Source organism: Octopus bimaculoides, chromosome 11 (assembly GCF_046866305.1).
Source record: "Octopus bimaculoides isolate indiv1 chromosome 11, ASM4686630v1, whole genome shotgun sequence".
NCBI classification, from domain to species: Eukaryota; Metazoa; Mollusca; class Cephalopoda; order Octopoda; family Octopodidae; genus Octopus; species Octopus bimaculoides.
This window is the reverse complement of record NC_142938.1, coordinates 62776884-62789857: the sequence shown is the minus strand read 5'-3', so window position 1 is coordinate 62789857 and position 12974 is coordinate 62776884. Positions and strand designations below refer to the sequence as shown.

General features: G+C 37.9%; 1 protein-coding gene across 2 annotated transcripts in view; it reads left to right on the top strand.

Moving 5' to 3' along the window:
• The first annotated feature begins 2115 nt into the window (after window positions 1-2115).
• Window positions 2116-12974, top strand: part of LOC106875742 (IQ motif and ubiquitin-like domain-containing protein) — a 35799-nt gene continuing 24940 nt past the window's right edge. The window contains exons 1-5 of one of the 2 annotated variants that reach the window (XM_052971890.2): window positions 2116-2237; window positions 3417-3758; window positions 8462-8815; window positions 10663-10698; window positions 11222-11272. In XM_052971890.2, the coding sequence (XP_052827850.2) occupies window positions 3428-3758; window positions 8462-8815; window positions 10663-10698; window positions 11222-11272 (772 nt within the window). In that variant the 5' untranslated portion in view covers window positions 2116-2237; window positions 3417-3427. Of the gene's footprint in view, window positions 2432-3416; window positions 3759-8461; window positions 8816-10662; window positions 10699-11221; window positions 11273-12974 lie in introns of both variants that reach the window. The other variant, XM_052971891.2, reaches the window with a different exon arrangement.

Here is a 12974-nt window from a genome sequence, read left to right as displayed (position 1 = left end):
AGGATTGTTGTTATTATTACTATTATTATTATTATTATCATCAGTAGTAGTAGTAGTAGTAATAGTTTCTTCACCATGTGATTTTTAGGGTGCCCTGCTGCTCTTTTCCCTTCAGTGCCACCAAGTCACTTTTGCAATCTTGTCTGAGAACGTGTCCGATCCAGTTCCAGCATCTGTGTCTTATTTCATCATTTATCCTGTTGTCATCTCAATTGTGTTATTTCTTTGCAGTCACTTGAATAAGAAGTAAAAAGCTGAAAATTAATTCTAGCTTCACTTCCAAATAATTTGGGAATTTTAATGACTGGAAAGAATATGGACACATTATCTCCTGGAAATAGCAGTCAAATCTTTAATACTATACTGTCTTTAAAAATAAATAAAAAAAAAGAAAAGAATAAACCATTATATTTAGCATTTGTTGACATGAAGGCCTTTGATAGGTTATCATGCTCTGTAATCTGGTAACCATTAAGAAAACAATGCTGACAGGTGCAGGAGTGGCTGTGTGGTAAGTAGCTTGCTTACCAACCATATGGTTCCAGGTTCGGTCCCACTGTGTGGCACCTTGGGCAAGTGTCTTCTACTATAGCCTCGGGCCAACCAAAGCCATGTGAGTGGATTTGGTAGGCGGAAACTGAATGAAGCCTGTCGTATATATGTATATGTATATATATATATATGTGTTTGTCCCCCCAACATCGCTTGACAACCGATGCTGGTGTGTTTACGTCCCCGTAACTTAGCGGTTCGGCAAAAGAGACCTATAGAATAAGTACTAGGCTTACAAAGAATAAGTCCTGGGGTTGATTTATTCGACTAAAGGCAGTGCTCCAGCATGGCGGTAGTCAAATGACTGAAACAAGTAAAAGAGTAAATGACTTGTAAAAGCCAAACAAGCCATATACAGAGATGATGCTCTATGCAAAGTGATATTTAGCAATGAGTTCAGCAAAGAATTTAGCAAGCAGGTAGGGGTCCATCATGTTTCAGTTCTCAGCCCCATTTTTGTTTATTATAGTTTTACAGGCCACAATAGAGGAATTTAAGATCAGCTGTCTGTTAGAAGTCCTGTATGCCAGTGACCAATTCCATATTGCTGAATCTGTCAAAGAATTACAAGAAAAGAAATTCCAAATGTAGAAGCATAACATAGAATCAAGAAGCTTCAAACAGGATTATACTGACATTTGAGAAACAACCATTCTCAGAATGCAGAGAATAACTAGGGAGGATTTCCATATGGTGTACTCAGGGGCAAAAAAGGTATTGTAGGGTCACAAACAGGCTCATAGAAAAGGATAACATTGTGTGTAGAAGAGGTACAAGAGCAGTTCACTGTTACTTAGATGACCTGATTTACTATGGAGGTAGAGATTCCATAAATGGAATTCTGGTTTAAACACCTTCAACTTTGTATTTTTCAGAAAATTTTCGTGAATTTGTGTTCTACACACGAAATCCATATAATTATAAAAAGATAAAAAGAATTTTCTAATACGGACAGTCCTAATTTTTTGCTAAAATCCCAGCAACAAACCACCCTTGGGTGCATCATTAAATGTGTGTATGAGGAGAAAAATATTGAAAAACATCAATACATGTCAGAGTGACAACGAGGTATCATGTGGTCGTGGGATGTGCTAAATACAATAGCTAAATCACTCTTAAATCATACACATTTATTTTTAATAATCCCGTATGTAAAGCACAAATTCGCAAAAGTTTTCTGAAAATTCAAAAAAATAAAAGACGTTATGAGAGGTGCTTAAACCAGAACTTCGCTCCGCAAACATAAGCACAGGAGGCGGCTGATTTCAGGAACCTATTACCTCCACCACCAATAAAGGATTACCTCTCCCAGTGGAAGGTAGATTGTACGATACTTGTATATTCAGTGCAATGTTAAACAGAAGTGACACATAGACATTAAATGCAGAGAATGTATGAAGAAGAAATAAGGAAGAATGTATGAGAAGCAATACAGAACGAAACGCCCAGCTGGAGAAGACCCATCCAATTCATGTCAGTGTGGAAAAGTAGTGATGACAATGATAAAGTAGAAACTGTGATAATAGTTGTGGTACTCGCAGCAGGAGGGCGATGGTGGTGGTAGTAAGATTGTGGTTGTGATTGTGTTGGGACTGACGATTGTCATGTAGGTAGTGCGTGAGGTTGTCATGGCTACACTTCCGCTTGTCTGACCGAACGTTAAATTGAATCTGTCCACTTTCAAGGTAATGAAAAGAATAATTTCGTCTTTCCTTGTTCGTGACACTTATAAAAACAATGAGTTTTGGTATTCATCCATTTCCCAAGTGCATCGACTTATTTTTTGTATTGATTATTGACTTACCTTTTGGTGTGTTTATATCACGTTAAGCTATTCAACAACATTCACCTAGATTATCCATCGCTAATACACATTCCGGCAAGTACACATCTACCTAAAATAATTACAAACTTTATTTAAAATCATTTTTAAGGTGGAAGAGTGAAGTGAAAAATAGATTTAACTAAAAAAAGAATGAGAAGATAGGAAGAAGAATATGTATCTGTTTTTGTATGGGGAACTTGTCTCTGTGAAACATTCTAAAGCTTATAGTATACGTGATGGATTAACGGAGAATCTTGCCTCCCGTAATATAAAAAAAACATTTTTCATGGCACCAGCAGACAAAATGGAAAAGGTGTTGTCCCGGAGAATAGCCAGGGAGATGCGCTGGAATAGCCACTCTGACTCCACAGGGCTCGCACTTGCAGACAGCAATCTCTGCCCCGATATCGGTAAGCAGGGATATGGTCCCTGGGGCCAAGAGTGCTGGAGGTCTGCATTGCTACAGGTTCGACCATAAACCTCTCGGAAAGTTTCACTGTTTTTCTCAGCCTGACGAGCAGCGGAGCCTGGGTTGGTAGCTAACAACACCAAGCTGCCGCTGGAAGGTGCCACAGCATATGAAATCTGGCATCCCAGATGAGGGGGCCTTCCGTCACTATGAGAAGCAAGATTCTCTGTTAATCCACCATGCACACTATAAACGTAAGGTCTCAGAGAGGTACATTCTGAGTTTAGAAATAGCCACATCTTCTTCCTATCTTTTCATTGTTTTTAAAATCAAAATAGTTTTGTTTTTTTTACTTCACTCTTTCACCCTTCCTCCTCTGTCTTTTAAGGTTACGTAGGATGGAAATCAACACTGAGGCGCTTGTCCAGATTCGTAAAGCATCTAATTGTTTCGTTTTTCACCTAAACAATTTCATTTTTATAATTTCGCCCTATCTCTCATACGAGATGTTTAAAAGTTATTTCATTGACTCTTTTTCGTTTTCCTTATAAATGTTTGAAATGTGTTATCATTGAAATTGGACAGCACAAATACTTACAAAATCTATTTCATTTTATCATTTCTCTCTAGATAATATCACAATGGCTGATCCCAATTCAAGTAATGTTGAGCAAGAAGAGGACACAAAAGTAGGCAGTAGCAATATTCAGGAAGGTGAGAATGCAGGCCAAAGTGAAAGTAACATTCAGCAAGATGATGGCGGAGGCAGAAGTGAAAGTAACATTCAGGAAGATGATGGCGGAGGCAGAAGTGAAAGTAACATTCAGGAAGATGATGGCGGAGGCAGAAGTGAAAGTAACATTCAGGAAGATGATGGCGGAGGCAGAAGTGAAAGTGACATTCAGGAAGATGATGGCGGAGGCAGAAGTAAAAGCGACATTCAGGAAGATGATGACGGAGGCTTAACTGAAGGTAACATTCAGAAAGATGACAATGTAGGCAGAAGTAAAAGTAATATTCAGGACTTAGTTACTAATAGTAATGATTAAAACTTGCCTTATCTTAACTGCTACATCATATTTTCGCATAATATGATCCCTTATGTATTTAGAGCAAAGCCTGCTAATCCTGCCTTAGTCCCAGTGATTTTCATGGTCTGTACATTTATCCAGTTCTGATAGCAATAAGGTATCAGCATAGCAGTGTGGTAAGATGTTTGCTTCCCAACCACATTGTTTCGGGTTCAGTCCCACTGTGTAGCACTTCAGACAAGTATCTTATTATGTCTTACAAGTGTCATATTATGTCTTCAACTATAGCCCCAAGCTGACCAAAGCCTTGTGACTGGATTGAACAAATGGATGCCGAAAGAAGCACATCACGAATGTGTGTGTGTGTGCATATATGTGTGTGTGCATATATGTGTGTGTGCATATATGTGTGTGTGCATATATGTGTGTGTGTATGTCACTGTCTCCTTGTGTTAGTTGTAAACTCCAGGTGTTATTTGTAAACAAGTGTCAGTGTCATGCCAGCAGTGTCATTCATTCCCATTCTTCTAAGAAAACATGTCTGGCCATGGGGAAATATCACCTTGCTTGGAAACAGGTTAGGGTTGGTGACAGGAAGGGCATCCACCCTTAGAAAATCCACCTCTAGCTACGTCACTGATAAGCACACATATATAACATGACCATTCTGTATATTCTACACACCCCATACTGCACCATTGCTTTAACCCTTTAGCATTTAAACTGGCCATATTTGATCCAAATAGTCTGTTTTATGTTCAAATAGGTCAGATTCAACTGTTCACATTTACCCTGCAGTAGCTGTGTGGTAAGTAACTTGCTTACCAACCACATGGTTCCAGGTTCAGTCCCACTGTGTGGCACCTTGGGCAAGTGTCTTCTACTATAGCCTTGGGCTGACCAAAGCCTTGTCAGGAGATTTGGTAGACAGAAACTGAAAGAGGCCCATCATATATATATATATATATATATATATATATATATATGCATATGTTTGTGTGTCTGTTTGTCCCCCCACCATTACTTGACAACCGATCCTGGTGTGTTTACGTCCCTGTCACTTAGTGGTTTGGCAAAAGAAACCGATAAAATAAATAGCAGGCTTACAAATAATAAGTCCTAGGGTCGATTTCTTCGACTAAAGGCAATACTCCAGCAAAGAATTAAAGAATATCACCAAAATCTCAAAACCATGAGATAATGCCTGATTAATTAAAAACAATGTGAATAAATTAACATTATATTTGACAGAGTAATCTGAATGCTAAAGGTTTAGATCTCCTCTCAGGATCCAATCTTATGATGGTTCAGGATTTTTCATAATCCTATTATTTGCATTACTTTTAGCACTTAAGGCAGCAAGCTGCCAGAATCGTTAGCATGCTGGGCAAAATGCTTAGCGGTATTTCATTCTAAGTTCAAATTCCACTAGGATTGACTTTGACTTTCATCCTTCCAGGGTCAATAAAATTAGTACCAGCTACGCACTGAGGTTGATCTAATCGACTTAATACCTTCCCCCCTACTTCAGGCCTTGTGCCTATAATAGAAAAGATTACTTCTAGAACTTTTTTTTTTTTTAATTTTATCTAGTTTCAGCTCACGAGCTGTGGCCATGCTGGGGCTTCTCTTCAAGTTTCTAGCATAGCAGGGCAGTCAACTATGCTACAAGTTCAACCCTCAACAGGTCCTAATTTTACTTTTTTTATTATTTTTCTTGAGTCCTATGACTCAAGGCCAGCTACCAGTTTCCATGGTGTATTAGTGATCAAAGTGACCAGTGAAGGCACATGGTTTTGTGGTTAGGGTATTAAGCTCACAATCATAAGGTTGTGAGTTTTATTACTGGTGGCACACTGCGTCTTTGAGCAAGACACTTTGACATTGCTCCAGTCCACTCAGCTGGCAAAGATGAGTTGTACCTATAATTCAAAAGGGGCCATATTTGTCACATTCTGTGTCATGATGAATCTCCCTAAGAACTACATTAAGGGTAAGCGTGCCTGCAAAGGGCTCAGCCACTTGCAGATTAATTTCTTGATCAGGCTGTTCCACTGATCGAATCAACTGGAACACTTGTCGTCGCAACTGACTGAGTACCCAGCAGCAATGAGAGTGAAATAACCAATATCACAACATTCCCCCTGAAAGAGACACCCATACATTTCAGGGTTCAAGACCAGCCATTTTGAAGAAGGTCGGAGCTAAGTCAGTTTTACCAACCCCCTGTACTTTACCGATACTTGACTCTAAAGGGATTAAAGGCAAAGTTAACCTCAGCGGGATTTGAACTCAGAACGTAAAGAGCTAGAAGACATGCCACTAAGCATTTTGTGCTCATGATTCCACATCTTATTCTGCTACTGTATATTTAACTACTTTTTTTTTTTTTACAAGGGCACCTGACCTATGCTCTCCATTCTCACAGTCAGAAATCTTCCTCTTAGCTTTCACATTTCATGTAAAAACAACCTCATATATAGCTAGGTTAGTTTTACTACTACTACTACTACTACTACTATTATTATTATTATTATTATTATTATTATTATTATTATTATTATTATTATTCAGTAGTTTTATTTTTATAACGTGCTTTCACTTCACTACCGAGCGCAGCTCTGTGCGCCTTGGGTATGTGCTGTGGTTTGCTGTGGTGCTCTTATGGTTACTGTATTGAAAGTGTTTTGCGTAGAATGTGTGCAGTACCCAGTAGTGCAATTTTCTGTATGTTATATATATTTGTAAGTCCTGGTGTTTTTGTTATGTATTTGTCTGAATATTTTTTTATTATACCTAAGGCACCTACTATGATAGGAATTGTTTCTGTTTTTAGATTCCACATTCGAGTTATCTCTATTTCCAGGTCTTTGTATTTTGAAAGTTTTTCCATTTCTTTTAGAGAAACGTTGTCATCTGCTGGTATTGAAACATCAATTAGAAGGCATTTTTTTCCTTCATGATCTTTGACAACTATATCTGGTCTATTTGCCTTAATTTCTCTATCTGTGTGTATTGGCATATCCCAGAGTATGGTTGCTTTCTCGTTTTCTGTGACCTTTTCTGGCATGTGTTTATACCATCTTTTTTCTGTTGCTATTCCATAATGTTGGCATAGCTTCCAGTGTATATAGGTCCCAGCTCTGTCGTGTCTGTGAATATATTCCTTCTTAGCCAGGACTGGGCAGCCAGAGATAATATGATTTATTGTTTCTTGTCGATCTCCACATATTCTACAGTTACTTGTTATATTTCTTTTCATTATGTGTTTTTGGTAATTTCTGGTGGGGAGGCTTTGGTCTTGTGCAGCAATTAAAAATCCTTCAGTCTCTGCTTTGAGTCCTGAGCTTCTCAGCCATTGCTGGGATTTTTCTCTGTCTATTTCTTTCGCATTTAGTTTAGCCCAGTATTTACCATGTAGGGGCTTTTCTTGCCATCGTTTTATCATGGTCCGTTGCTGTTCTAGTTTTAGTTTGGATTTCATTTGTTTTATAGCTTTTGTTGTTTCTTCTTCTTCTTCTTCGTATTTGTTAGGTAGATTGATTTCTTGTTTGTATTTGTCAGCTTCCTTAAATACTGAAAACAGTTTTTTGTTTTGCTCGTGTTTTGTGGCTATTTGTATTAGTTTCCCTTGCTTCTGGAGTAGGTATTTTTGCAGTCCTATGGTGGTTATTTTATAATAGTTTTCTAGCTGTATAAGACCCCTGCCACCTTCTGTGCGTTGTATATATAGCCTTTCTATGTCAGATTTTGGGTGGTGCATCCTATATCCTGTCATTATTTTTCTTGTTTTCCTGTCTATTTTACATAATTCGTTTAGTGTCCAGTTAAGGATGTTGTAGCTGTAGCTTATAACTGGGACAGCTAAAGTGTTGATACCCATTATCTTGTTTTTAGCATTGAGCTCTGTTTTTAGTATTGATCTAACTCGTCTATAGTACTCTTTCTTTATTTTTTCTTTCATTTGTGTATGTTGTATCCTATCTAGTTCATTGACTCCTAAATACTTATATGGTTGACTTTCGTCTAGTTCTCTTATTTCATTGGCTTTATCTAGTGTTATATTGCTACTTTTAACTAATTTTCCTCTTTTCAGGGTTGCTTTGGCACATTTTTCTAATCCGAATTTCATTTCTATTTCCTTGGTAAAGCCGTGTACTGTCTGTAGTAGTGTTTCTAGCTCTTTGTCGTTATTATTATTATTATTATTATTATTATTATTATTATTATTATTATTATTATTATTATTATTATTATTATTATTATTATTCTATCTATCTAATTCGTCTATTTCATATTTTGTCCAATTCATTAAATTCATTATTTTATTATTTATGTAATTGCATGGCAGCAATTGCCCTTACTCCTACTACTACTACCACCACCACCACCACTACAACCACCACTACTACTACCACCACTAATGATAATCCTTTAATAATAATAATAATAATAATAATAATAATAATAATAATAATAATACTATTGCTGCTATGTGTTTACATTTTCTCTCATTACTAAATTAGCCTCATGTATACTGAAAAAATATTTTTCCATTTTTAGTTTTTTTCAAATGTTACTCATTTTAATTAATGTTAATGTTTGTACTATAATAGACATACTATTCTGGACTTTTGTTTGCAGACAATGAATTTGAATTAGCTAAGACTGAAGATGGTGTGTTGTCCACCTCTCCATTATTATCAGAAGATGAGATTGATCACTTAGCAAAAGCTGCAACCGATATGATAAGTGAAACTGAAACTGTTTTGACTCGAGGATCTACGATTGAGGGGTTGGCTCCACAGAAAGACTCTAGAAAAGACATCCAACTATCAGATGAGGAAATGGAGAAAATAGGAGTGGTTTTAAGTGAAGAAGATGAATCTATTTTACAAAATCCTTTGAGCGATGAAGAAACTGAGGTTGGTACACCTAAGGGAGAAGTTCTAGCAACTTCAGAAACAGAAGAAGAGTCATTGAGTGAGGAAGAGAAAGGTACGGACTTTATTAGAACAGTGGTTACTTATTCATTAAGTAAATATCTACTCAGATATAGTTGTGTGGTTAAGATGTTTGCTTTGCAACCCTGTAGTTCAGTCCCACTGTGTGGCACCTTGGGCAAGTATCTTCCACTATAGCCTTGAGCTCACCAAAGCTTTGTAAGTACATTTGGTAGACAGAAACTGAAATAAGCCCATCATATGTATGTGCGTTTGTGTGTGTGTGTGTGTGTGTGTGTGTATTTATATGTATGTATGAGGTTGTATTAAAAAGTTCCCAGACTAGTTACGTTTAATAAAAAAATAACTTATTTACCTATGTTTTATTATCAACTCCTTCGAAATAGTCACCTTGTGTAGCAATACACCAGTCCCAGTGTTCCTGCCACTTTTGGAATCCAGCCTGGAAGTCATTTTCCGTAAGCAAGTTGAGGACCTTCTGTGATTCTTCTGGATCTTGACAACTGTGTTAAAACAGCAACCTTTGAGCTGCATTTTCATCTTGGAGAAGAGATGGATTCTGAAGGTATTAAATCTGGTGAATAGCGTGGGTATGGAAGCAATACCATGTTTTTGGTGTGAAACTCATGAGTGAGGAGAGCTCAGTGACTGGGTGCTTTGTCATCATGAAGAACCCAATTCTTCACACTCCACGGATCCCGTCACTTTTGCTGAATGTCCTTCCTCAAATGTTTCAAAACGTTGCAGTAGAACTCTCCTTTGATGGTCTGGCCCTGGGGGACGAATTCTCAATGCACAATACCATATTTCTGAGAGTGACACTTGTGACAGGTCTTTCAGATCACCCATCATCTTCCAAAGGCATTCTTCTGCTTTTGAATCACCTGTGCCACATGAAACATTGCATACACCTCATTGCTTTGTCGTCATAAGCTTGCCAGAGCATGCTCAACGTCGCTTCCCAAGTTTAATGCAAAATTTCACATTGGTGTTTTGTTCCTGTCCATGACAGGCTACAGCATACACATGATCACAAAAACACAAATTTCACAACTTGCGAAATAAACACAGTGATATCACTAGGCACACTGCCACATGAAGCTCACCGCTAACTTTTACAGCACATGCATTTGTGTGCTGCTATCTGTTGGTGCGCTACAGAACTAACCTGAGAACTTTTTGATATCACTTCATATGTATGTATGTATGTATGTATGTATGTATGAATGTATGAATGTATGTATGTATGTATGTATGTATGTATGAATGTATGAATGTATGTATGTATGTCTCTTCTGTATTTAATCTTTTGAACTCTTTCTCTGAAGAAAGGGCTGGTTTCTGTCAAAGATATAAAGCGCCATCTTTGAAATGTAGATAACGAAGACAATGTCACATGTTAAACCTGAGAAAAGTCTTGCATAGTTTTGCTGTTCTACTTACAGATTGTATACGTAATGGGTAAATTAGTTGGTTGATTTCTTTTCCTGAAAATCCAAGCTTATCCAGACTGAAAGTTAGGCGTTTACTTACAAAACCAAATGCACCAATTATTATCAGTAAAAATGTAAATTTGTAATCCGGATATAGAAGCTGGAGGTTTTGAAGCAGTTGTCCATAGTTACCTTCTTTCTCTTTGATTTTCAGAGAGATATTCACATCAGCAGGTCAGCTGACCTCGATCACAGTACAGTTCATACATTTCTTGTCTACCCAAACAACTTTTGTTATTAAAACCCTTTAATTTTATTGGATCCTGAAAATAATTATATGTATGTATGTGTGCATCATCTGTTGCTGGGTACTGACCAAAAACATGAAGGTGTGTGACATTTATTATTTGCTTTCTTTTCAATTTTTCTTCTTTTTCTTCTTCTTCAGAAGCAGTTGATGAAGCAGACACACTTGATGTCGCAGGTAGGTTTCTGAGAATATCCATTACCTAGCTGCTCAAGATATTGATCAGACTTATCACCAAGATTTCTCCCTCTGACCAAGGTTCTAGCTGGTCAGCCAGACTTCGTTCTCAATGAGTTGTCACTGAAGTGACTAACTGGTTGAGTCGTCACCGAAGTGACTGGATTATCTTTTTGCTTGGGGCTCTTGCTTTTATAACTATCCAGAAAGATAAACATATCATTGAAAACGATAGATTTAGTTGGTGGTCTTGTTATCTCTATTCTAGGTTTCGGTGAAGTAGAAGAGGTTATAAGGGTCAAGTGGTGAAGACATTATTTTGGCCTAGCTAAGGCAATCTGGCGAATGTAAAATTGCTGTCACAGAAAAACCATTGTTCCACCATGGGAAAAGTTCTGTTGAAGTGTTAATTTAAATTTTGCTATGATGGATCAAATCCACTTTGTGCATGCAAGATCCACTACATAACAATTATTATTTAACTGTTTTCTTTCCAATCTTTTGCCTTCTTTTTCTTCTTCAGAAGCAGCTGAAAAAGAAGAGACACCTTTGGATGTCCAGCCCACTGTCACAGGTAGGTTACTGAGAGAATTAATTTCCTAACCACTCATTATATCGTGCACACCCACCATCATGATGGAAAGCAATGAGTGTGTGTGTGTGTGTGCGCGCGCACACGCGCATGTGTGTTTATATATACACACACATAAACACATGCACATATATATGTATATAACATGCATGCACACACATATATATGTGTACATGCACAAATATATTTATATCACCATCATCATTTAACATCCTCTTTCCTATACTCACATGGGTCAGATAGATGCCTTTTTTGGCATTAACCCTCACTTATTTCCAAACAAGGTAGTATTTTCCATAATCAGACATGTTTTTACAGAAGACTGGAAATAAACAACCCCACTTATATGATAGTGATGCTTCTCTACAACCATCACATGATATCAAGACAAGGGCTCACACACACACACACTCACACACACACACACGCACACACACACACACAATCATGGTGTTGAATATAGGCCAGAAACGTTGGCATAGGGGACTGTTTATTCTCCCAAATTAATGAATAGTATCCTCTATAATTATTGCCATTAATGCAAGCCTGGTAAAAGAAATGGTTATTTTCTTTGAGTAAAAGCAAAGCAACAACCTTTTTTGAAATACATACTACATGGAAAATTACTATACATTCACCATTGCAATGAAATAATCTGGCGTTAGGCTGCATGAAAAGACTTAAAGAATATGGGATAAGAAATACCTAACATTCTCAAATTTTTCAGAAAAACAATTACACTAATGACTACATTTGTTAGAAAGAAATATGCCACCCTACCTAGCAAAATCATTCAGCCTAAATGTAGAAATAATAATGTTCGTGTTAACAACACAGTAACTTTTTTTCTGTGAAGAGAATGTGAATGACAAGAAGTGTGACCAAACCGAACACCACAATAATAAACCACCACTACAGGAACATGTGGCAACAATTTATGATCCCACAAAAACATGTGAGAAATACAAAATACTAAAATCACAGCTTGCATCAAAGTTCAAGCAGAACTTCACAACTTATATACATAAGGCTCTACATGAGAAAACAATACTGACACAAGTTGAGAAAAAACCCACGGCACCCATGCCAACCTCTCCTTCATTGGACACTAAACTCAGCTTGCGAAGACCTGTTGGGGCAAGTGAAATCGAAATCGTGATGGCACCTGTACCAGTGGAGCGCTCAGAGCACTGTCCGAGCATGATCATTGCCAGAGCAGCTGTCTGGCTTCCATGCCAGAGGCACGTAAATAGCACCATTTGAGCATGATCGTTACCAGCGTCGCCTTATTGGCACTTGTGCCAGTAGCACGTGAAAAAATATTCAAGCGAGGTCGTTGCCAGTGCCGCTGGACTGGCTCCTGTGCAGGTGGCACATAAAAAACATCATTTTGAGTGTGGCCGTTGCCAATACCGCCTGACTGGCCTTTGTGCCGGTGGCATGTAAAAGCAGCCACTACACTCTCGGAGTGGTTGGCGTTAGGAAGGGCATCCAGCTTTAGAAACTCTGCCAAATCAGATTGGAGCCTGGTGTAGCCATCTGGTTCACCAGTCCTCAGTCAAATCGTCCAACCCATGCTAGCATGGAAGGCGGACGTTGAACGATGATGATGATGCTGACGTGGTATTATCTGCAATTGACAAAACTGTGCAAGAACAAGTAGCTCAAATCCAAATTCTTAGCT